The 26,544-nt window shown below is 38.9% G+C and overlaps 1 protein-coding gene across 1 annotated transcript; it reads left to right on the forward strand.

Annotated features, from left to right (window-relative positions):
- Positions 1-16,241: 16,241 nt before the first annotated feature.
- On the forward strand, positions 16,242-18,969 carry zgc:171242 (uncharacterized protein LOC100126807 homolog). Its single transcript, XM_051423386.1, has 4 exons — positions 16,242-16,265; positions 16,862-17,017; positions 17,193-17,285; positions 17,674-18,969. The coding sequence occupies exons 2-4, from the start codon at positions 16,913-16,915 to the stop codon at positions 17,992-17,994; spliced, it is 519 nt and encodes a 172-aa protein (XP_051279346.1). The 5' UTR covers positions 16,242-16,265; positions 16,862-16,912; the 3' UTR covers positions 17,995-18,969.
- Positions 18,970-26,544: the final 7,575 nt, after the last annotated feature.

Below are 26,544 nucleotides of genomic sequence, written 5' to 3' on the forward strand. Positions count from 1 at the left end.
TTTTATTATTATTATCCCACAGTCATACCTGTTGTGTGAATTTGGAATTTCATAGACAACAGTAAGAGTTTGTGGAACCAAAAGCAAATTCGCTTCTGCATATTCTCTATTTATGTATTGCCTTTCCTAACCAGGTGACAAGCATAGTTGTCACACATGATTGTGAGAAGAAAGAACCTTGTTACAGATTAGATATGACTCCCTTGAGATGTGTCAAATGCATTAACACACTATAGGGTTGTATAAAGTGATACTCCACCCCAAATCTATTTTGAGTAAAGACAGAGCTGCACTCAGATTCTGCAGCCTTGAAACGATGATGTTAAAAGTTTGTATGCACCTTCACAAAGAACAGTGGCTGTGGTCATTTTGATTTATGTTGTTTACTGTACAGTGCAATCCAGTTGTGACAAGTTCTTACATCAGGGAAAAGTATCCAAACATCCACAGAAACTTCTCAAACTACTCCTGCTGCACAATCCCCTCCTCTCCTGTCCATCCATCTCCTAACCAGTAGTGGACTCTGGCTGGCACCAATGTGCAGAAAGTCATGATGCATTTGTGGCGAAACAGTTCCAAACCCTTTTCTAGCATGTATGGCAGCCTATATAGCACTGTGTTACATATTCTCTATTGGAAGGGCACCCTAAAAGGAACTGCGTCACATTTTCTCCACTGTATGGGCACACTAAAGGACACTTTATCATCTTCTGTCTACCATAGAGGCATCAATGTGTTTTGTGTTTCGGTGTTTTGGGGGTCCATGGGGATATCGGCACTTTCTCCATATTTTATGGAGGAAGGAAATAGTAACGTATCTATAGCTTATTTTATCAAAATGAACAAGTATGCAGATAGATTGAGGAGACGTGAGCTATGATGGAGGGGTGGCTTGAGTAGTTTTTCCATTCTGTGTGACCTTGCTGTAGGGAACCCCCGCATTTCACACCTTCAAGCATATTTAATTAGCGGCTGGTCAACAAGCATCTCCCACAGTTCTGCAGTACTTCAACCCCCCCACCACCATCACGATATGCTACCACCACCTCTGAATCACAGGTACTGACAATCTCAATTTACCTTTCCACTCCTGGCGGGCTAGCTGTTTTCAGTGCGTTGCCAAATTAAGGACCTGGGAATTACTCTCAGTGCGGAATAATGATGAGGCAGCCCCTATCAGGACATGGAAGTGTGTTTATAATGAGATCGTAAACATATGCTCGTGCCAGCACAGCGCCTACCCATCAGCCTAATTGGCTCGATGTGGAATCTCGGCTCTCGTTGGTCCTCTCCAGAGGAGGGAGGGGTATATGGAGGAACAAAGTGCGTGGTGTGTTGTGACATTAGTATGACGTTGGGCTGCAAAGAAGTGTTTATTACTGGAAACACACAGATAAGTGTAAAGACGTCCACACAAAGACGATCCAGTATGATCCACACATGTAAGTATGGGGTTTTGCAGACACACATACACAGTAACCATATAAAGCTTTAAGTCTACTGGGTGCAGTAATCCGCACCTGCATGGACAATATTGAAGATAAACAGACCCATTGTGCATTGTACTTGTCTTCGTGAATCAATGTAATTGCTAAGCCAAGTAGGGTGCAAAACATAATGAATTGGCCCAACCATTAACAAAGTATGATTTATGCATATTCCTTAGCATAATCAGTCTCACCGATGCTGGATTTGGTCGTGAGGGGTAAAGAAGGAGCAGAGGTTAAATTGCACTAACCTCTGTCTGCTCAGGAACTAGTGGGAACAATCTGGCAGCCTGGAATAATAAAAACACCATTAATCATCACTCTGCTCATCACATATGTGTGGAGACACACATGTACACTGGCACACAGTCATGCAAACACCATCTGTCCATCTGTCTACCTAACAACATGCTTAAACATCCACAAATCAAGCCAAACGGCAAAAAGGAAAATGCATTTCCACATTAACTGACTCAACTGAGCTGCTTAAACTGGTTATCAGCCATCCTAGTATCCAATGTCATCATGTGTTACGCTCAAGATATATGAAATGCATATTAAGTTAAAAAAATAAATAAAAATTCTGTAATTCTGTATTTGACACTTTTACTTAGTGTCACGCACTCATATGTATGTCTGTTGAGCTTCTGTCCATGTAACTAATGAGGCTCATGGTGCCAAAAACCAAGAAGGAAATTAGAATTTACTTTCAGCCTGACAAATTAAAAATTCCAACTTATGCTCTCAACAGATGGACCCTTTGAATCTTCACTGCTCATCTCTGGCAAGCTGTCCACTCTCTTGGCGTGCTCTGTGCTCTCTTGGTGTCCACACATTCCCTGTCCTCCACTGCACCCATGCACCGTGGGTAATCACACATGTGATAGTGTTATACAGTACGTACAGTGCTGTATAGGCAGATTATGAATGTTAGCGTGTCATAGCTCCCCTGCGGCAGCGCTTATGAGAAGCCTCTCGACTGCACAGGACTGATACGTAGCTTCCAGCCATACATATAGAACAAAATCTCATTACATGACGAGATGCCACTACCTGCTATATTGACAGTGATTGTGATGAGCCTGTGAGCACAACTTGTTAACAAGTTAACTACTTGCAAATGTGCCATGACCATTTTATTGCACATAAGCATGGATTTGGTTAATTTGATATTTCATTATTTTAATAAACTGGGCTGGAAATATAATCAATTTGGGCAGATGTGTTTATCAATTACAATTAGTGGCTAATTATTCATCAGAAGATTGCACCGAAGAGATTTGAGTGTTCGTGTGTGGAAGGATTTGTTTTTCCAAAAGGAAAAAAAATGCATCAAAAACAATAAAAAAACAGAGCCTGTGAAATTAGTGTATCATTGATTTTCTCCTCCCTTCAATATGTAAACATTAAATTGCTAAATGAACTCCTGCAGTAGTTGATAGGTTTAGTCACGAGAGCAGTAAATTCAATATAGCGGCAGTTTGGTGAGCCGTAGAGCTAACCAACCATGAAGAGTTGCTCCACTTGCTTTTCCAATACAGGCATTATGTGTGACTATTTTTATGATATGTTTATATCATTGTAATGTATATGCTTATGTAAGCATGTCATTTGAAGTCACAGTACAATGAAAAACGACTTACTGCACGGCGTGAGCTTGGTTACCATATTAAATCACACATTTTCTTCCACTGTCTTGTTTCTTACATCTTGTTGCTTTTACGTCCTTGAAACCAGAAAATAGACTTGTGGTTTCCTCCATTTCTACCAGTAGGCGTGAATACAATGTACAACCAATATAACCATCCCACAATGTGATACAATCCTGCTCCCACACCCCTCCCTTTGCATAAAGTAACCTTCTTCCCCTTCTAGCTCTCCCATCAGTTTAAACTTTGCAATAATCCCTCCATGCATGGATATAAAAATATCAACATTCTCTCAAAAGGACATTTTATTGCGACTTTAAAGGGAATGCCAAACATATGAGACATTACAGCCACAAGAGACACTGTCAGTGTAGAGTTTACGACCGACAATAAAAAGGTGATTGAATGGCTGTGTAATGAATAGGTAAATGAGTGAGGTCGCCAGAGGCTGCACTTGATGAATGTGAAAGCTGAACAGAAGAAATTATCACATAAAGTGTTTTTTTTTTCCTTTGAGTATCAAAAGCAGATGCCCCTAACTTTAATGTATAATGTTTTACAGCATGCTTTTCAAACTTTTGAATAATCTGCTTGTTTCTATAACACATTAAGCTTGTATCTATTAATCACCGTGCTGTCAATGCCAACAAGGGAACAGCTTCTACAACTAGAAACTAATCAGATGTGGTCACAACAGGATGTTGATACAAGATAGCTAACAAGCCGAAGAAGCAGAAATTGATTTGATGCATCAATAGTAAAATGAACAGCTCCCAGTCAAACAGACCGCAGTGATAAAGTGTTCACTCAGTTCAGCTGAGAGAGAGCCAAGTCATATTTTTAGTAACACGAACAGCTGTTCGCAGCTGTTGTTGCCAAAGAGCTTTGGGTCTATAATATGTCTTTTACACTTGCCATTGAGGCTTTCACACTCTCAGGTAGAGCAGACTCTTCACAAGCTGAATAAACCTTTTACTACTAGTAGTTTTTAACTGGTTATGAAATAATCTCAACTTGATACTGATACCTCTGCACAGCAGACATTGAACATTCTGTCCAATCACGTGTTCTGTACCAGCTGCAGACCTGAAAGTGACTCAGACTTACATGAAACAAATGAGGAAGGACTAAGACTTATTATCTTCATCATATTCTCAAAGCCCCATACATAAAGAGGCACTTGTTCTGTATTTCCTATATATACTCTTAGTGGTCTCCTTTTTGATACAGACAAATAAAGTGCATTAGAAAGCAGAAGAGTAGATCAGAAAGAAAGAAAGTGAAGAACACAATAAATTGTAATTGATGTGAAACCATCTATCTATATTACCATAGAATTATTATTGTTGATCTTTGTGTAAAATCTTTGTGTAATTGCACACGCAACTAATTTGCATCGGAAATGCAAGGAAGCACTGTCCGGTTTAAATGTTTCTATCAACATAACAAGAAAACCTTTACATGGAACACATCTGCTTAACATTTAGTGTCAACTAATTGTATGTGTTTTCTGCTTCTGGCAGTTAATCTGGCATTAGCTGTTTTGTTTGGCTGCTTTAGGGAACAACATTGAAATGTAATCACATCATAGCAGTTGCACATCCAGCAGACACAGAGAAACATTACCATTCATTTGGAATTGTCTCTGGCCATCTGATTAATGTAGGTCCACTATTTGCAAACTGTATCTGTTTTGTGCTGAGCAGGCAGAGGTGCGACTGTTATATTCATATTTATGAAGTTATTATTTTAATTAATCATCAGATAATGATATCTCCCTGTCAGTTCTCTAGTAAATCATTATTCTCTACAGTAGTCCTTCATTCAGAGTCATACACCAACTACTTATACACCGATTCATTAATTAAATCATGTTATTATCCTGGTTCTTAGTTGCTCACAATACGTTTCGTAAAGTGACCTTCTGGATTGTAGAAAACATTGTCACTGAATGTAATCCAGGCAGCAATTACATTTCCTCCAAAACATATTTGGCAAGGCAAATTAGTAGCATTTAAGCATGTTTCGTTTCATAGGATTGTTTTGGACTCATGAGAAAATATGAAGCTATAATAAAGATGGACAAATGTGTAAAATGTGTATTAATACGTAAAAAGATCAAAGTCAAAGTGTTTGAAATGTCAAATACGTCTGAAAAACATTAGTGCCTCTACCCTGTCAGCGATGGCATCGACATCCATTAAGTCTTTGTGTGTGTTTTTCTTTTTTTCTTTTTTTTCGATCACCATTTCATTTGTCAATCAGATACTTCATTGGTTGGTCACTGGTGGTGGCTGGGAGGCCAGGAACTGTGTGTTAATCAGTTCCAAAAGAACAAATCGTTGCTCTCTCAGGCTTCTGCCACTGTCCACAGGTGCCATTCTTATTAGACAGAGACAGAGGGATTGTGGGAGTTTGTTTGTGAAAGGAGTGAAGGGAGTGGAGGATGAAGGAGAGTGGAGCTATATACTGAGAGTTACAGGGGGAGAAAATGAAGATCAGAGAAAAGAAAAGAGAGATAAAGAGAGATGGAAAATACAGAGAAAGAAATGAAGGAAGGAGGATGATCATTATAATGAGATTAAGATGATGAAAGGAAGGAGAGCGACGAATGACCACAGGGTGAAGTTTTGATAGAGCAAGAGAATATTGCAACAGTGGCCACACGTAATCTGACACACACTGATGCATATCAGATGGTGGTAAAGTGCAATTTAGTGGGTTAATCAGTTTGGTTATTATGTTGTAATGTGGCTGTAATATAGATAGATTTGATCACATTTAACTGGGTCAATTAAAGAACCCATAAGATTTTGCCTACCCCATAGCCAAAGAAATGAACAATTTATCTGCAGGGGTGCAGTAGATTGCTGATCAGTGCCGATGACTCAACTACTTTATGAAATTACAATTATATTTAACATTGATAGCTTTCAAAACTCCCTTTGCAGCCTTTATTGTGGTTTGGAAGAGAAGCTCCACCTATCTAACTTATATCTGCTGCGTTTCTCTCAAGCAAGAAAACACAGAAATTGTAATACCTCTTCATGATGTGTTTCTGTTGGGTGTTCATCTTAATTAGGCAGTTGACTCATCTCTAGTTAAAAATGTCTTAAAGACTTGAGAGACTGGCCATTGTATGATTTTGTAATTCACTTGGTTTGTGCTACTATGGAGCCTGGAGAGTCATTCCAGAATAGTTATTATTCAGTGTCTAATTTTAATCAGTTAATCAATTGCTAAGTTAAATGTCTAGTGTGTAGGTGTTGTTGTAGAACACAATTCTGTCACTTCACCCTCCCCTTCCAAGCACGAGTGAGAAACTACAGTAGATGCGAAATGCGCGAAAACATTAGAGTCAGTGTTTGTTTAGTCCCTTCTGGGCTACTGTAGAAACATGGGCAACCTGAGGCATCAGTAGGTATAAAAGGTTCATTCTGAGGTAACAAAAACGGAACAATTCCTACATTCAGGTGATTATACACTCTTGAAATCAAGGATATTATATTTCATTTCTGCCTATAGATCCTCCTAAATGTTACACACTGGACCTTTTAAAGCAGCAATCACATTTGCATAAATAATACATTAAAAACTAAAGGACTATGTAATCAAATCTGCCAATTAATAATTCTTTTTTATCTTCAAATGATTCATTATTATTATTATTAATTCTTTTTTTTATGTAATTCTTTTAATAATTAAAGCAATTATTTTCTTTGTACCATATACTTATTTAAGGATACTGTGTAGAGTTTTTTTTGTAAGCGGTTATTTCTACATTCAGTGCATTTTACCCAAACGCATTGTGACTGTTTTAAAGCTCCAACAAACTGAATGCATTTTCTTCCTCGTAAAACATTTACAAGGACATTGTTTCCATTATTTTCAAACCTGCATTGTTCACAACGGTTTGAGTCTCCTTTCCTATTTCTTCTTTTATGGCAGCAGTTTTGCCACCAGCTGTTGATCAGTGAAACAGTCAGCCAGGTGCACATACAGCACATGTGCATCCTAATATGTAGAAAATGGAGGCCCCTTCACAAAAATAGGTAAATGAAACAGTTAAACGCAACATATCAATAAATGCCACCTGAAATAATCTAATGGAATGAGCCAATAAGTCGCAGCAGCCCTGCTACACTTCTTATCTCAAGCCAGGAGTGCATCTTGTACAAAGACAGCATTTCTTGATGGATTATTTCTGACTGTTAGAGCTGATTACAGGCATCTACCTGACATACTGAGAATGCCACCATTGTGTCAAGAACAGGCCACAGTAGAATACTTCAAGAACATGGAAGTAATGATGAAAATTGGCCCCAGGCTACCCTGTAGGCAGGGACATCAGACACTGCATCTACAGTATTTCTCCCATCTCAAGATGGGAGAGGGGTGGAATGGTGTCGGGAGTAATGAGTTGGAGGCCTCTGTTGGATCAACAGTGATTGACTGACTCACATGTGGTTGATTGCGAGGATGGTTAATTCATGGCAAATTGAATAATTGATTTGTGAAGTAATTGGTTCATACATTTAATAATGATTTTTTGTTTTCTACCACCATGAAGTTAACCAAAACCAGAAGCATTTGTGACATTCACTCACACATCATGTAGGAATAGCTCCACTGTATGTGTAATTGTGGTTTATGAGATGATATGAAAGCAAGGTTTATGTGCTGTCAGCAGCATCACACCTCAACACTCAACACCTCTTTCAGAAATAGCTACAATCTGACAATCCTTTTTTTTTTTTTTTCGTCCTACACCTAACCCCTCTCCTCCACTGTGTGATGAGCAATGCAAGATGATGATGCATCACTTTGACACCTCACAGAATTTAAAGCCTGTACTTTCACCAAGCTAAACTTTGCCACAATATGTGGCCTGGCAGTGTGCCACTTGTGCTGTATACACACAAATGTTCACAGTTTACCCCGAGGCTGGTAATGAGCTAGTAAGCATCGGAATCCTCAATGGAGAGTGAGACAGAGTTGAATCCCTGGACTACCACACTGCTGCTGGATAAGCCTGGCCTTGCTAAGACTGAGAACACCCACTCACATCTGCACCATCTGCTTTGTGGCTCAGTGGAAATCCCTAACACCCACCCCCACCCTCACCAGCCACCACACACATACACACACACACACACACACACACAAACACACTCTCTACCTCCACCCACCCCACTCCTTCTCCTCTTGCCCACGCTTGCGCACCCACGCACACTCATGACGCCCACTCACACACCAGTGATAGTGTCAAACGCTTAAATGCCAGACCACCTTCCACCTATCGGCTGCATCCCACATGCACAGAGGAAGTGAGCGGGATACAGATATGCCATCCCTAAACACACATACACACACAAACATGCACACGTACTCGTGCAGACAGACACGTACGGTATCTTGCCATCCTGGAGGAGAGGGTTAATCCCTTTCTCTCTCTGCCTCAGACTGTTCTTCTGCTCAGCTGCTTCTACATTGCCAAAGTCGAGGCAATAGATGACCTTTTAATCTGTGTAACTTTCTGTCAGGTTACCTCTACGTGCCACAGCTTAGTTATCTATTTTAGACTTGTTGTTAACATTTTATCAACGCTGGAATTTGTGAATGCTTCAGGCAATTTTTTGTATTTGCAAGGACACTGGTTTTTAATTAGTGAGCTACATCCTTCCATAGTGTAAGTTTCTGTTTTTTGTTATTAAAATCTCAATAAATTCAGTAGGGCATCATATGTAATGGGGAAATTAGTTGTTTAGCCCATCTTTTGTCCATAGTGGCCAGAACAGGACAGGCAGCTGAAGGTCTATTATTCCAAACACTCAAATGCACCACTTAAAAGAATGAACACTATTGAAACATACCAAATATGTGTAGTATGAAGTTGGAGTAAACATAATTAAAAAATCATTGTCATTTAATATAATCTATGTATAAGATTGAGGTGGATATGAAAATATAAAAACAAATGTGTGACTTTAAAGCATCCTGTGTGTAGGATGTCCTAGAAGCGATACTGATAAACATTAAGTCACACATATGTAATTATGTAATTAGCAAACAAAGCTCAAGCTGTAATTCATTTGTTTTTAAATGCTCACAGGCATCAATGTGCAAATGCTAACATGCCAGTGACAAACTTCAAATATGGTGACATCTGCTGTGAACTATGGACGCAACATATATTTTTAGCATTTCACTGGAATGAATAAAATCTGTCTTGTTTCAGTATCCAGTTCTTATTCTACATCCAGACCTGTCAGATGTCGGGCCTTTATCAAGAAGCACTTATATTTGGGTATCTGAATACATTTCCTAGTTAAAAATGTTCTTCTTTCCTTGAATAATGGCTATTTTAACATAGATAAAAATATATTATTCAGACACCAAATGTATTATTGACATTTTAAATAGCTTTTCCCCCAAAAGAAGAATAGTTAAATGACACAGTGTTTGCCTGACAGGTATGACTATTGTTGTAATGTTTTCTCTCAAGTACCCTCAGAAAACCCTAAGTGACCCTGAATCATTATTGAAATACAACGGTGCTCACAATTGAGCTCTAAATATTTTGGGAACCTGTTTTTTCTTAGAGCTTACAGTGTTGAGCTTTGTCAGTTCATAGTATGTTCTGCTTATATTCCTTGATCCAGTTTTAAAAGTCCAGTGTGTAGGATGCAATGGCATCTAGCGGTGTAGTTGCGGATCGCCTCGCTTCACTCTCCTCTTACAATGCCCAAAAGTTTAAATGTCCCTATCTACAGCCAGTGTTTGGTGTCTGGGCTTCCCGTAGAAGCATAATGAAAAAATACATATGAATATAATATTACATATTTGCCCATATCTTTGCTAAAGCAACACACCTGTTAATTCCAGCTAACACATTATCATATACCAAAACAGGAACCAGTAAATGCATGCAGATTTTGATGCTAAGCTTCAAATTTATTTTATAAGTGACTGTCAATTTCTTATATTCTTCATTAACTGTTGCTCCGAGGTATCTTTGTCTCTTTCTGCCCTTTCAGTTGTCAGTCTGGTTGAACCATTGCACACTCAAAAAGTGAACTCTGTGAGTTGTTGAATTAAATAAATGATCCTATATTACATTTAATTAACATTTCTGTGTTTGGTTTTAAAACCAAGTCCACTTTAATAAGTTTAACTTAAAATGAAAACTTCTCAAAGCAAAAGAAGCCAGCTAAGTAAATTCAACATAACACTGTTGAGTGAATTGCACAATCAAACTAAGAATGCTCTAGATGGCTTTCTGCGCATGCTCAGAAGCTGATTCCACAAACTCCACTGTTGCTGTGTGCAAATTGGCGGGCGAATGTGTTCTCGGTCAAGATCTTACCCTGCTTTCATCAAATGACATCTATCTCTGTCTGAGTAAGTATATTTTTTGATGTTGGAACATTTGTGGATGGTTAGAGAGTGATATTGGTGGTGCTACTTTACTTGTCTTGCGAAAATCTAGCATATATGAGCACATTTTAGCTCATGCTAGCTCGCTAACAAGCTAGCCAATTAACAAAATGCCATATGACAGACATACATTAAAATAACAATTTAACTCTGGAACTCTAGTTTAGCATCTCACCAAATGCAACGTTACATTGGTTTAGTTTTAATGGCATTTTTTTTTTTTTTTTTGTTAACAATTCATTGTATGGGCAGCAGAGCTCCTGGTAGCAAGGTAGGGTGACCTTAAAAATTGTGTTGGTGGTTTACAAGTTTGGGACCATAAGTTTTTTTAACAGCTTAGTTAAAAACAGTGTCATTAGCTTGTATTTAAGCTGCAGGCCAGCAGCTAATGGTAAGCTAGTTAAGTGACTTTTTTTTTTTATGCTAGCGAGTGAGTGAGTGGGCGACCAAGAGTGAGGGAGCTCCGTCAGGACAGACTGCGCTGATCACTCAGAACTGAGTCAGCATTTGCAAAGGAATATAGCTCTGTGTGTAAGTATATTATGGGCCAAATTTTGTGATAAAATATACTATGCAGTCACAGTGCCTTTGAGGAAAACAGAGTTTGAAAAATACGTCAGATGTTGCTGTATGTTGTGACAGAAAAGTGACTTTTGGACCGTTGTTTAGCCTTAGCCTGAATGATAATACAAAGGAAATTTTAAACTAGTATGATTAGTTTTCCACCACTACGTAACTGTTGCTGCCTGCTTCAGAATTGGAGCAGCGCACAATAACGGTCTACTGGTTACCATTCTGCTTCTTTAGCCTTATGTTCTCACTACAGCTGTTTTGACACTACTGAACTACATAGCTGTTAAATGATTGGCTGTTTGCCTGTCTCTCATATCATTCAGGGATATGATAGGCTGTTTGAATGAGCAAGGCAGGGAGCACACGTCGGACTGTCAGATGATTGTACTGCAGGAGTTTTAAAAACATTACTCATGTAATATATTCCCAAATATTTTAGAAGAACATTTATTTCTGCATGTATATGTTTATGAATACAAAAGGCTCTTCTGTATCATTAATAATACATAACTAAATGTGGATGATAGAGTCCTGGAAAATGCATGAAAATATTGATAATATTACTAATGAATAGCCAATTATATATAAAACAAAGAATGCTTTCTTTACCACACCCAGAGTTGGTTATGTGTTGAATGATATATCACTTTCAGGTTTCAGTGCTATCCCAACTGTAAAACTAAACATGTGTTTGCTCTCAATATGTTCAAGTTATAACTGTTTGCTTATCATGAGTCTAACTGATATTAAATAGACTGTATTTATATTTTACAGGTCTTCCATACATTTGTGAGCTTGAGGACTGGACAGTCTGCATTTGTTTGTGGCTCTTCAGTAGTGGTAAGTACAGTTACGAGTAATACATCCAGACTTAACCTTTAAGTATCCACAGATGTTCAAATCTAATACTGTATATGGGATAGTAATTTATTTTTTTTTTGGTTGTGTTTCATTTCCAGCATTATGAATGTGGAAGTGTAAAGAGTGTGCTGCAGAGGAAACGACAAGGTATCAGTTATTGAAGCACTATAGGTTAAAACATGGCCACTTTGGCCGCAAACACCCTTATCCATGCACATATTCAAATTGCCTGTGCACATTTAAAACTTGGAATGCACTGCGAAGTCACCTGTGTAGATCACATTTTGATCAGACCTCTCAGATATCAGTAGATTGCACAACATTCAACTGCCACCATTGTTCAAATAGCCACATTGCTTCATTGAAAGAATTTTTAACTCATGTTAATAGCCATCTAAAAAAACACGAAACTATATTTTGCATTTTTGAGAATTGTTCCTTTCAAACAAATATTTACGGAACATATCAAACCCACAAGAACAGAAAACACAGGACATATACACTGAATGATTTAAAAGCTGGAATTGTGAAAAATGCCACAGCAGATTCATTAAATTGTTCTTTTGGAGGAGCATGTCTGACAGATAGTAATGAGTCACTTGACAATGCTGAACTTGAAGATAATGAACTGATCCCAGAACCTGAGGATGTGCCAAAAGTTATAGAAGAGAAATTGGCATCTGTCTTATTAAAGTTGGAGAATTGTTTCCATGTACCAGCCTCAGCTGTTGATGAGCTGTTAAATGAGTTGCATTATTTAGTTAATTCTGCCCTGGTGCCTGTAGCTAACAACATTCTTGCTGACTTCTTTAGTAACCGTAATTTGCAGGTTGACCAATTACTCATCAAAGAGTTAAAGTGCACACTTTCTTCATCTAACCCTTTGTCAAAAGCTTTAGGAAAGGAAGGGCCGTTAGCCACTGCATTTAAGCGGAAGCAATATTATAGAAATCATTTTAATATTGTTGATCCAGTTGAGTTTATACTTGATGCAAAGGCTAATAGAAGTTTTCAGTATGTCCCTTTGCTAAAGGTTTTACAGCAGCTACTTAATCAAAAGGATGTGCTTAGCAAGGTTATCGAAAAGAGAAGACTCCAACAGAGAGTGAGTGACCAGCAGCATTACAGATTCTTTGAAGATGGCCAGCACTTTAAGAATAATGTATTTCTGTCAGGAGAGGAACTAAGAATCTCTCTCTGTTTATACATAGATGATTTCGAAGTTTGCAACCCCTCGGTACATCACGGAAAACACACAAACTGTGTGCTGTCTATTGGATTTTGGGAAATTTGCCCCCTGGCAGCCATTCCTCTTTGGCCTCAATAAACCTGGCTCTCCTATGTAAATCTGATGATGTAAAGATCTTTGGCTATCACAGAATATTTGAGCCACTACTCCAAGATCTTGTTACCCTAGAGCAACAGGGTGTTTTTGTCTCACATCTGGGTACATTTGTGAAGGGGACACTTCAGAGTGTGGTAGCAGACAACCTTGCAGCACATGGAATAGCTGGGTTTGTGGAAAGTTTCTCTGGCCAGTATTTTTGTAGATTTTGCACGGCTCAGCGGGAAGAAACTCAAGTCAAAGAAGTAAAATCAGGTGCATTTACCCTCAGAAACAAAGAACTTCAACAGTTACATGTTAAGACTGCACAGGCAAAAGGAGGTACTTTTTTTGGTGTGAAGAAAGCTTGTATTTTCACAGAGAGACTTTCCCACTTCTCTGTCACATCAGGGTATCCCCTGATGTTGTCCATGATCTTTTGAGGGCATAGTCCCTGTTGAGCTTGCACAGTGCTTGGGGCTTCTCATTTCCAAGAAGTTATTTTCACTTGTTGACCTTAATAATCACATTAAAAACTTTCAATACAGGTGGGGTGACAAAAAAAATCGCCCTCACTTGTTGCCACATAATTTTGCATGTCGCAAAACAATTGGTGGTAACGCACACGAGAATTGGTGTTTGTTAAGATTGTTACCATTTATGATTGGTCATTTGATCCCTGAAGATGAGCCAGCCTGGAAAGTGATTTTAGACTTAAAAGATATTGTCGAGCTGGTGGTTGCACCTTTCCACTGTGATGAGTCTGTGGCATATTTAGAGTATAAAATCTCAGAGCACAGACAGCGATACCAGGAGGTATTTCCAGGTCACAGACTCCTACCAAAACATCACTTTCTGGAGCATTACCCAGAAATGATAAAGCTGTTTGGCCCCATTGTAATGTTTTGGACAATGCGTTTTGAGGCCAAACACAGTTTTTTCAAACAGGTTGTCAGACACACAAAGTGTTTCAAGAACATCACACTGTCTTTGGCAAATAAGCACCAGCTGATGATTGGCCATCACATATATACAGGGAGTTATGCAAGATCAGCCTTTGATGTGACACATGTCTCGTCAATTCCTGTAGATGTCATGAAAGAGGATGTGGCGCTTCATCTATGTCAAAAATACCCTGATCTCACAACAGTTACTCTAGCACAGAGTGTCTCTACCAATGGCATACAATATAGAAATGGAATGATTATTGTGCATGGATCAGTTGGTGGATTGCCTGAATTTGTGGAGATACTTCAAATGTGTATATTGGAAAACACATTGATCTTCATATGCAGAAAATTGGCATCATGGTACAGAGAGCACTACAGCGCTTTTGAGATACAAGCATCCTCAGCAACAGAGATTGTGTTGGCTGAATTAAGTGAACTGATTGACGACTATCCCCTGGTTGACTACAAGTGTGGAACCCGCCGAATGGTAACCCTTAAAAGATACATACACGTGTCTGGTAATTATTCTTGATTATTATTTGATGTTGACCGTTTTTATGGGAATACAGGTTAAAATGATACACAAAATAACTCTTCAAAGACAGCTATTTTTATACAGGAACATGAGTGCCTCTTAATGTGTCAGAAGTAGATAAAGGCTTTTTGTGGCTTCAGGAGGAGGTTATTTGAGCCAGAATGAACACTACAATGACACTACACTGCACTATCATAAAATAATGTTGACGACGACTTTGTAAATTTATATAAAATCAAGATTCACAATAAACAGTAAGCTAATTTAGAAGCAAGTGTCTGACTTTTGTGCGTCATTCTGAGGGATACCTTCTTTACACTATCCCTATGCTTTTAATCCTCATGATAGTCATACTGATGATGAATGAATGCTGTCTGCTCAGACTTCTATTACATACGGTTTTAATAATTTTTTTCTGCTTTTTCTTCAGAATAACCTGTCAAGCAATATGGCTACACCGGCAGTGCTTCGCATCATCCTTGGACAAAATGACTCTTCCAAAATAAGCCTGCCTTCAGGAATACCAGATTCTGTTGAGGAACTAAAAAGTGAGATAAAGAGACAATGTGAGGTGGCAGGAGACTTCAGACTGCAATACAAGGACAGTGACTTTGATGAGTTCATAAACCTGAAGTCCACCTCAGACATTCAAAACAAAGCTACTCTCAAACTGATTTACCTCCCAAGTGCTTCGTCTCTAACTAGCCCCTGCCTGTCTTCAGTGGAACCCAGTCTGGATGAGACTGCTTCCATTTCATCTGTGGACACTGACATTCTCTCATCCTCTAGCTCATCATCATCGTCCCTCAGATGTGAGCCATGGCCAGATGTCTTTCCTGTGCCTGAGTTCGTCTATGATGTCGAGCTCCAACTCCAGCGTGCTAATACTGACTTTCAAAATAATGGTATCCTCTTCAGTCCAAGTCCAAGAATGAAGTCAGACATTCTTGAAAGTTTGGCATCCCAGATAATCAAATATAAAGCTTATCCGTGCAATGCTGAATTTGATGCAGTAGCTGAAGCACTCTTGAAGAAACACCCATGTTTAAAGGAGCAAGGTTCTGTTTCTGGCTTTTATGGGTGGAAAATAAGCTTGAAATATAAAATGGCAAACTACCGCACAAAACTGCGCAATATCGGATGTTCCGAGCTGAATGTGAATTCCTTCAAGCGTAAACAAGGTGATCCACGCACATCTCCAAATCAAGTGAAGAAAGCTAGAAGAGCAGAAGTGAACTACTGTCCAGATTATCCAACAGGACAATCCCAAGAGAGCCTTGAGGAAGAGAGACTGGCATTATTGTCCGAAGTAAGAAAGAGCAACAACCAACAGGTGGTTAAGGAGAAAATGGAGAAGACATTTGCTTACAGGCGGCATGAAGTGATTGAAGAAAAGCCTTTCATTGCTGAATTCAAAGAAGGTGGCCAGCTCTTTTCTCTGAGCAGGAGGTCAGTCATAACTAAGTTTTTACATTTTAGGGGGTGAAGGGATGACATTAAAAGGAATCTTCACTAGGGCTGCAACAACAGATTATTTTCATCAATTTGATCATAAAAATTATGTCTTCAAATGTCTGTTTACTCACAACACAGACACTCAGAGTAAGAGGGAAACTGGACAATTTTGGCATTTTTTTTGTCTGTAAAAAAATCTCAAGATTATTTGCTGCTCTAATCTTCACCCAAAGGTGAAAATTAGAATTATGAATTTATTAAATGCAAGGTGAACTGTCTTTATTCATGTGATGTAATTTTCCAGAAAAGCATTGTGTCAAATTTGTTGTACTGCAAGCATGTGGTGGTCATTGGAACTGGGTAACAGAATCATATCTGTGAAAATTATAACTTTTGGGAAAAATAACTAAGGGATATCCTTGTTGTAGTCCTATATTGCATTAATTTAATGATCCACACAATACCTGATCATGTGACAAAATTTTCATCTTAGGAAGTCACAATAACATTTAGTTAGTCCAGTAATTTGATTATTATTGCCTTTGAGCTGTATTGTGTTGATATTTTTATACTTTGTTAAATGTCTGTAGGTAGAAGCAGAGTTTACTCGCATCACCACTGTACCACTGAGATCAAAATTCATGCAACAGCTGGATCATCATTCTACACGGCTGATTACAATCTTCAAAAGAAAAGGAGGAGCAGCAGGGCGGAAAATAAGGACTATCATGGCAGACTTGGATAAGGTACTTTTTATTTAATTTATTTTTTATGATGAAGACGAACCAGCTGGCCACTGTAGGGCGGAAAATTAGTAGTCTGACCAGTTTGGCTGAGCAGTGATGATCTGTAGTGGTAATTGCTGCACAATGCAATACCAATATAACTACTCTTACACACTTCCCTTGTTCTCTGCTGTAGAATGATGCTGTTGAAACAAGAAGAGCCTGTGTACTGAAAGCACTAATGGTTTACCTCAATGAAGACCCTGAAAATCTCATAAGAGAGTACATGGTAAGTATTTTGGCCTTTGGTTTCTACTGTACTTTCTCTCCAGAAACTGAAAATGTGATTGTTATTTTAGAAGTTTTTGACAAGTCCATCACACAGACGAATAAGATATCATGCAGGCTTAGGGTACACACACAAAACTTCTTAGCAGGCAGTTCCTTAGTGTCTTGGATCCAAACATGACATTTATGGACAACAAGAAAAATGCATCAGATTGCCTGACATTCTAACAGACAGAAAGATTTGGGACATGCTTCCATAGTAAAATTCCCTCATTGAAATCACATTAAAAGCAGTTTGTGAACTACTGTCTTAAGGTATTATTGGAGGGTGGATGGATAATAAATGGTGTGTATATTGTAACTGAAGGTGTATTTGTTCTGTTTTTGAGGATGTTGAAGACAACCAGGAGGCTATGGACCAGACAGTCCTGGGAATCTTTGCCATAAAGATGGAAGGTGCAGAGTCTTCAGATGGCCTGGCAGATGTTGGAATAATCATTGAAGGTGTGGAAGTGCTCCATGACCTTGATAACACTGCAAATGCAGTCGCCATTTTGTTTGGCCTCATGTACTCACTGGACCTGAGCTATCCAACAAACCTGAAGTACACATTTGAGGTTCTGCAAAAACTTGTGATGGAACTAGATGGCAACAAACTTTCAACAAAGGCTCAAGTGCTAAAGAACAAACTATTTGAAGGAACATTTTAGAGTGTAGTGCTCCTGAGCAGCACAGAGGAAACTTGGAGGACAAATTCCATCCCAAACCATCTGGCAGAAAACTGATTTTTGGATCTGCATGTTGAACTGTGAACTGTGAAGAGTGGATCAGATGCACTAAATGTTTAACAGAGTTGAGAAAATGTTTACAAAAGAGACAATAACAAACTTGAAAAACACAAATGAGAAGTTTGAATTCACGTCAGCTGCAGAAGTGGAGATCAACAATGTGAAATGGAGAGTGATGGGTGAATATTGAAAGTTGTAGCAAGGAGGATGAGAGAAACAAATCGAAATCGTGTTTATGGTGCTGTGATCAAACGTTGACCAAGTTCCTGTTCATAAGATTTGGTACTGTCTGTTGAAAATGTACGTTGGACTACTTTTTTTATTTTTCCTTTTTTTTCCTTTGTGATTTAATTTTAGAAAACACTGCACTGATTTGTTTGTTTTTTTACCCCTACAATGCTGAAGTGGCAGGGAGGAAAAGATAATTTTGAAGTATTTTTACTTGACATTTGTTCACTCTATTCATGTAGATGGTTCTACATGAATAGGATGGATCTTTAAAAAATCAGTATCTAATGTTTCATTGTACAGTGTTCAGTAATTGTGAGGGGAGAAAAGCCATGTTCATTCTGCCTGCTTCTTAAAGAATATAGCTTTAAGTTTTGGTTTGGTTTTGTAGGTCCTGTAAGAGATTTTTGTTTTCATTGGGCATTTTATACAAATTTAACTGTAAACAAAATTGAGTATTTTATAGCATAAAAAACATTTTAATATAAACATTTTTATTTAGAAATGGGGAAATAAAAATAAGCTATACATGTTGAAAAATGGTTTGTTTGATATGCAGGAGCAATTTTAAGGTATAACTCACGCAAATTCAAAGTTTGTGGTTTAAAATTTGTTTGTTTGTTTTGTTTGTGATTGTTGTAGTTTTCCATTGGCAATAAATAATATTTTCACAGAACTAAGGTATTGTAATTTGATTTACTTAACTACATTGTGTGGAAATTGTTGACATAACTAGGTTTAGTAAGTCCAACATTATTCACTAGCTTGATAACAATGAAAACTATGTAAGTACTGATTATTCAAGTCAGTTTAGTTGGAACTACAAGGGGTTGTTCAATTAGTGTTACTCAATGCAGCTGAGTTACACATAAATTAGTGAGTTAGGTCAGTGTAATGAATGCCTGTTTAGTTAGCTGAACACTGCCTGATCAATTAAGGCTAACTTGACCAGATAATATTGAAGTTACTTAATACAGTCTTGTTGGTTTCACATAAGTTCATTATTTTCTCTGTAATTATAGTATTAAATTAGTTTGAACACAACACAGTTTTGTGGAAATTGTTGACATAACTATATTAAGTACATTGAACAAATTATTTTTTGAGTGCACAGCATTTGGTTCTCGACGTACAAACCATTACTTTATTTGCAAAAACCTTCAAAATAAAATGTATTTGTAAAGAGGATTTTCTAATACCTAAAAGCATGAAAGACCACTCAAATAGTAACTATAACTTAACTATCTGACTGTGTCAAATCAAGCTTTTGTGGCAGGTGATCCAAACTTTTAAATGGTACTGTAGGTTCCAAAAGTGACAAGGGATTATGTTTGTTTAAGTTAACCAGATAACTCAGTCCCCAGGTGTACAGAGAAGACAATATAAAAGCTATCATGAGCTAGGTTGACTCACCATTATGTATATCAACTGACAATAGAGAGAAGAAAGAGAAATGTTCATTTATAATCAAGAAACGTATACTGCGTAATAGATTCTGGTACATGTGGCAGCTGGTAATGGCAGAGAGGGACTCATTTCCGCTAGGTGTTACAATTGATGAGATTAGTGTGTGTGTGTGTGTGTGTGTGTGTGTGTGTGTGTGTGTGTGTGTGTGTGTGTGTGTGTGTGTTTATGAGTATGTGTGACAGGGGGAGAGAGAGGGAGAGATGGTATAAGAGGTGGATGGATTAGCGTAAACACTGTATACTTTTGTGTGCGAACGAGTTAAGAGAGGGAAATTGAAAAACAAGTAGGTGAGAGGAATGTGTGTGTGTGTGTGTGCGTATGTCTGCAGAAAACACAGAGAGAAAGGGGCCCTTGCTGAGCCAGAGAGGTAGACACCTTTCTATATCTCTTACACCACCTCAAGGTCGGCTGAGGTTGGGACTGCTGAGGCTGGAATCTGCGTCGACTACCGCCCAGCCAATAACTGCTCTTTCAATATAATATTTTTTTTTTTTTTAAACTTTCTATCAGCTCTGTGTCCCGCAATCCTCTGCAGTGATTAAACAACTGAAAGGGAGCGTGAATTGGGATGATGGGATAGAGAAGGAGATGAATTTATGTCTGAGCGTGCGTGTCGGTGAATATTTTGGGGACTGCTGCGGTGTGTGGAAAAAGACACCGAGGCAGATCCGCAGACAGAGACAGATACGACTCAATGGTCGTGAATGCCTCTGTTTACATTTAGAAATAGTCTCAGCCCCACCTCATCGCTCCTTCCCACTGGAGGTGCACCGGCGTCGGGAGAAATTTGTTCTTTGTCAAGGAGAATTACAAAAGGGGGTGAATACAACCGGATAAGTGCTGAAACACGTTCCTTCTACAATTATCTCTATATGTCATTGTCAAATGAACTGAGATAATAACTATTGTTGCAGCCTTCTTTGTGCCCTTTGGGTTCCTTTCTATTCTTGTGTGCCACATAACACAACAAATCAACATTTAAAGACTTTTTTTCCCCGTCTATTTTTCTGCATTTAAAAGGAGAGCAGCAACAGCTCCAAGGAAGTATCCCCTGGAGCATTTGTTTCTATGCTGATGGTATTGCATGAGTGATTGAAGTTCATCCATCAGATTCAGTGCATTAAAGCATAAGGATGTCTGAAAGTTTCATTGGCTACATGCCTTGCTGTAAAAAAGTTCTCATTAAGCTTTGTTGAAAGCACATGAAAAGCATTAGTAGTATTTCTCTGTCTTGCCTGTGTGGGCTGCATGGTGGATCTTATTATTCTCTGGGCTCGCAGCAAGATAATCAGAACTCCAACAGTTTGAGATGACACTATTCACAACCTGCCACCTTTCCTCAGTCAACATTAAAATGTAGGTGAAATGTGATTTGATGTGAATCATGAATAATAACATGGTTGTACTTGTAAGGACTATATTTCAACTTGCAATAAGAACTAGATGACAGCCTTCAGCTTTTCAAGATTACTTTTTGACAAATAGTAAAAAAACAGGGAAAAAGGTTCACTTTGTTGATGTGACAAAAGCCTTGCTATGTGGCATATTTCATAGTATTTATCCTCCTCCATGCTTCTGATGTGTAAGTTGCCAGTTTAAAATGGAATAGTAGGAATATTTTTTGCACAAAACTGAACCTAAGAACTCCTGGCATGGTCCAAAATAAAAACAGGAACCAGATCATGACAGTCGCATTAGTCATAGTTAAAATTGGATGATGATACGTTCACTGTAGTCACACAAACACTGAATTCATGCTTTAATGTATTTGTGCTGCTAGTTCGGCACACAAATATCTTCATCTGACATTTTGCCTTTAAACCTTTGAATCATTGTTGCAATGTTTTCATCACCACCTTGCCAGAAATGGGGACAAAACAATAATAATATAGCTGAATTCACATGTATGTGCAGTTCATTTAGAACATGCAGCATTTACATCACAAAGAAACAACAAATTCAATGCAAGGAGCAAGATCAAGGGGTGAGGTAGCTGTAATGCCGACATGGGACACAGAAGACTGAGAACAATGGGTGTGAGGGAGGTCTGTGAAAGTGAAATTGTTTTCCAGAGACAGATTTGTAAACCGCTGGAGCAGCTTGTAAGCAGCTTTCACTCAGACGAAACAATACCAACAGCAGCATCCGTCTGCCTGCTTTCGAGATGTGTGCTTTCTATGGATGAATGTGTTTGACTTGCAGCTAATATTTTTGTGTTATCTTGCATTTTTCCCGATGGAAGTAAAGCCTCCCTGCTATCCAGTCTCATTTTATGTACAGTACGTGCCCTTTGCCGCTCACTGCAGCCCACAGTGTGTCTCAGAGCAGTGTGGGTATTAGCAGTGAGTTACTGGAGGGAGGTAGAGGAGCCATGTGGGGCAGGCAAGGCTATAATGATGATCTCCACCATGAGTGATAATGAGTGCTAAGGTAATCCTCGCCTGGGACCACGCATTCAACCACACAAACTAACAAACACACAGTTATGCTTGCACACAGCCAGGGACAAAATGCCACCAAGACACCTCACAAACATACATCTAGAAGCCCCCCGCACTTTGCCTGTGTCTTATCAGTCTGGGTACAGAGCAAGCAGGGAAATCAGAGGCGCACAATCTTGCCCCCAGGAGCCAAACTTGTGCCCCCCCCAAAAGGCTGTTATGATGATACTCCCCCTCCTCATCCTCCTCTTCCTTTCCTAACAGCTTTATTCTTTTATCACACAGGCAATCAGACAGATAGCGGTGCTCTGAAATCCTTCCTCCAGCACATCGATGAGGACCATGGTACCAAGGACCTCGCTAATGCAACCCCGGAGCCCCGGGCTTGTTAGCTGGAGCCATCTCTGAAAGACAAGAAGGGGAGATAGAGGAAGAGTAGAGAGGAAAGATGAGTAGCAGCACGGCTGTGCTGTTGTGTGTGTAGAGCACAGAGAGAAGACAGTAGAGTGCAAGGGTGTTTTTACAACCGTGTGTGTGTGTGTGTGTGTTGTGCGTGCAGAAGAGACACTGTAGTACTTCCGTAGATAAAAGGAAGGAAAAGCGAATCTCTCTCCCATGTGTCATAAGTCTGTCCCTTTGAATGAGAGTTAAATCCATCAAGTCAAAGTGGAAGAGCTCTCCCTCCCTCACCCCCTTCCTCGTGCTTATTCTCTCTCTTACTTCCTCTTCCTCTTTGATCTGATTGTTTCTCTCTCGCGCGCTGGACCAAATCAATCTGCCACCCACAGATCATGTCATCACGGAAAGAAGACCAGGACACGTGTGTCTGAGCCGGCCCGCATGACACTTAATGGTTATTTGCGCATGCCGATTTGTGTGTTTATGTGTGTGTGTGTGTCCCTCCATAAGCACGACAGCAGTCTTCCTGCTATGCTTATGAATAAAGATGATATTAATCCTTAAAACATGGAGGAGGGGATTACTCTGTTTACTACGGTGCATGTCTGTGGAAATGGAGGGCTCTCACCCAGTGATGGTGGCATGTTTGGACTTCCAAGAAGCTTTATGAAATGGCAGAAAAGAGCGGAAAAGAAGAAAGAGGAAGAAAAGTGTTTCTCAGGGCGTGCATGCTGGCTATGTGTGGGTGCGTAGCTGCCATATGTTCTTTAGGTAATTTATGGAAAATAAGAGACGTATTGGGTATTATGGCTCTATTTTTAACTTGCCAATATTTCTTCTGTCTTCTCACAATCCTCATCATGATAAGAGAGAATATGGGGGGGGGGATTTCAGAGAAGCCAAGCAACCAATCTCCCAAAATAGGTCAGTTTGAAAGCACGATGAATTTTCATACAGTCTTTTAAAAGGACTTTTTAGGACTGAGGATTGTGGAGGAGAAGATGCTGCTGAGGATCTCTTTCTCACACACATACACACAGCTGGGTCGAGGTTCATGGAAGGGCCGTGAAGACTACTACTGCCCCCTGGTGTTTGCTGCAGAGTTAACATGTTTTTTTTACTTGGGCTTGATTCCAGAGGCTCTCCTCTACTGAGCATTTGGCGAGGCAAGAACGTGTGGGTTCAGTTTCCTCATATAGGCATCGTGATCGTGGCTTCAATGAAGATGTGGGTGTCCAAAACTCTGAAGGAGAACGGATGAGATGTCCATTTTTTCCCCTTCACACGCCCTCTTTCTGTAGCTCTCAGAGTTGGAGCCTACACAAGCACATGGGAGAGGGAGAAATCAATGAAGATGTGCCAGACTTGGCTCTCTTATCCAGAAAATCAGGTCTCTTATAGGCTGCCGCCTCACGTTCAGCCTTAGGTTGTGTAAGAATAGGGAGGCGCTTCTCTGACTCATCATCCCGAAATAAAACAAGCAATTATTCATATCCTGTTTGGAGAAGGATCAAATAAGTTAATACTGCTGACACTGCTCTCAGCTCACCTCCAACTGCTCTTATTTTCAACCCTATTCAATGTATCTACTGTATACCCTCTATAGCATGTCTCTTCATCCCAAAATCTGATTACATTGGGAAACTGGACCTGTGATTAAAGTGTCCTGTGTCAAATTAGTTCCATTCATTCAAGACACCTATGTTATCATTTCATTTATTCATCACCTTCTGAAAAGAACAGCTCAATGCAATTGTATTTTGTCCTTTTTAAAGCTATTTTATTGAATAAGACTGCCCAGTTAAGCATTTATAACTCACTAGAGAGGAGAAAAATGCAAGAAAATATAAAAAAAAACTGCCATTGTATCACACAGTGGATTACATAGTCAGATCACGTTTTCATTAAAACCGAAATGTGTTGTACAAATTAATTATACCAAGGAAACTGAAAGTATCTATAATCAACAGTTTTATACTTATACTATACTTAATAACATCTTATGATATTTTGCATCTTTTTTCTATACTGTAATATAAAGACACTGAAAAGTATCATACAATTGGTTTCAACTCCTATAAAGCTTATCAATTATTGCTTTAAAGGGTCAGTTCACCCAATTGATTTATTTATTTTTAATTTCCTGTATGGTGATATCTGATTAGGCAAGTTTTTTCCAGGAGTTACCTGTCTCTGTACACTTTCTGCTGTGATTTCTGCTGCATGCTTTGCACAGATGGATTTCCATTCACCTCTATTTTATTGGGGTGAAGGAAGAAAGCACAAAATACATCTCAAAATCTGAACAAATAAAACCACAAATATGTGCATGACCAGATAGCTTCTGAGGAAGGTGAGAAAATATGTTTTGTGGTGCGGGTGAAGCTAAAACAAATGCTAGTGAGAAAGAGAAAGATAAGAATATGTACAATTTGGAAGTGACTCGGAACTATAAGGTTCAGTTTAACATGGTTTACTTTGGTTTAGCTCTGCTGCTTTCACAAAAGCACCCCAGAAATATCTCCAACAAATCCAAACACCAATCTGGTCGATCACTGTTTGTCCGCTCTCGGCAGTTCAGCAAAACCAGCTCGGCTGCTATGCTCTCTCTGCTTTCATCTCAGCATCACTGGTTGGGTAAATTTTCCTCCTACCGTTCTGGCATTACAGTTGGATCCCCAAACCAAGGAGCATCATGCTGCGTTTGCCTAGTAACATGCTGCTTTCTATAGGCATACACACACACATATCCAATAACACGCATACATAGAGATGGACTGAAAGCCACAGGAGAACATGCAAGCATAATCAAATGGACAAATGATCACACACAGTGTGCATAACAGTGTTTGGATCTTTATGTGTGCATAAACAGTATAAGGAAAATTGTCATCCTAATGTAATTTATAGAAAGACCTTTGTACACATAGAACAAATTCAAGTCTGCATAACTTGACTTGACAAATTGAATGACAAAAGGCCTGTTCATATCATTTTCTGACACGCTATCTAACATTTTATGTTGAAACAACAGGGGAAAAAACACAGCAGTTACTTTAGGGTAGTGTATAGGATATATATAGGGTATACAGGTGTTACCTATGATACAAATTAAGGAACAGATTCCATTTAGTGTAGCAGAGCCTTTCCATTGAGCAAACATGTCTGACTCCAATGAATGAATGGAACACCTGTGTTTATGTCAAAATGGCTGCAGTGAAACTATGTATATTTATTGATTGTAATTTATATTGATCCTAGTTTCATTGACAATGAAGACTTTTTTATTTCATAAATCAGTAAAACAAATACTCAGAGGGGATAAAGAGGGGATTCCTATACAAATTTGGGGGTCTGTGCATCTATTGTGGTGGTCATTGACATGGAAAGGGTTTGGGACTGCCTGTGATACAATATCTGTTTGTGTGAGTTACGGATGGTTAAGGACACTGAAATGTCATGTTTAAAGGCATATAAACTAAGGCATGGTTAGGTTTATTCAACAAAAATACTTCATTAAGGTTAGGGAAAGGTTGTGGCTGCGGTTAATAAAAGCAAATGAATTTTGCACGTCTAAAATGACATGAAGTTGCAACACATCTATCCAACTCTCCGGCTCCCACATCCTTCTTTATTGCCTTCTCACATAGTCACACAACCGTTGGCACCGGATGTAAAAATGTAATTCTTAATTATTTTCTTTCTTTCTCGTGAGTGCCACCTTGTTCCATTGTGTTTGAGTGAAGGCACACATCTCTATGGCCAATATCGTCAAAATTTGTCAATTTAAAACAAAACAATATAGATGGATAAATAGTATTAGGATTACTCCAAGAAGATTTATGTGTTTTATCCCGGCTGCTGTGTAAACAACATATCCATAGACATACAGTATATAGGCAGAATTGAATTCACATGTATACGCACCCAGGCACAA

The sequence above is a fragment of the Dicentrarchus labrax genome, unplaced genomic scaffold (genome assembly GCF_905237075.1).
Source record: "Dicentrarchus labrax unplaced genomic scaffold, dlabrax2021, whole genome shotgun sequence".
Classification (NCBI taxonomy): Eukaryota; Metazoa; Chordata; class Actinopteri; family Moronidae; genus Dicentrarchus; species Dicentrarchus labrax.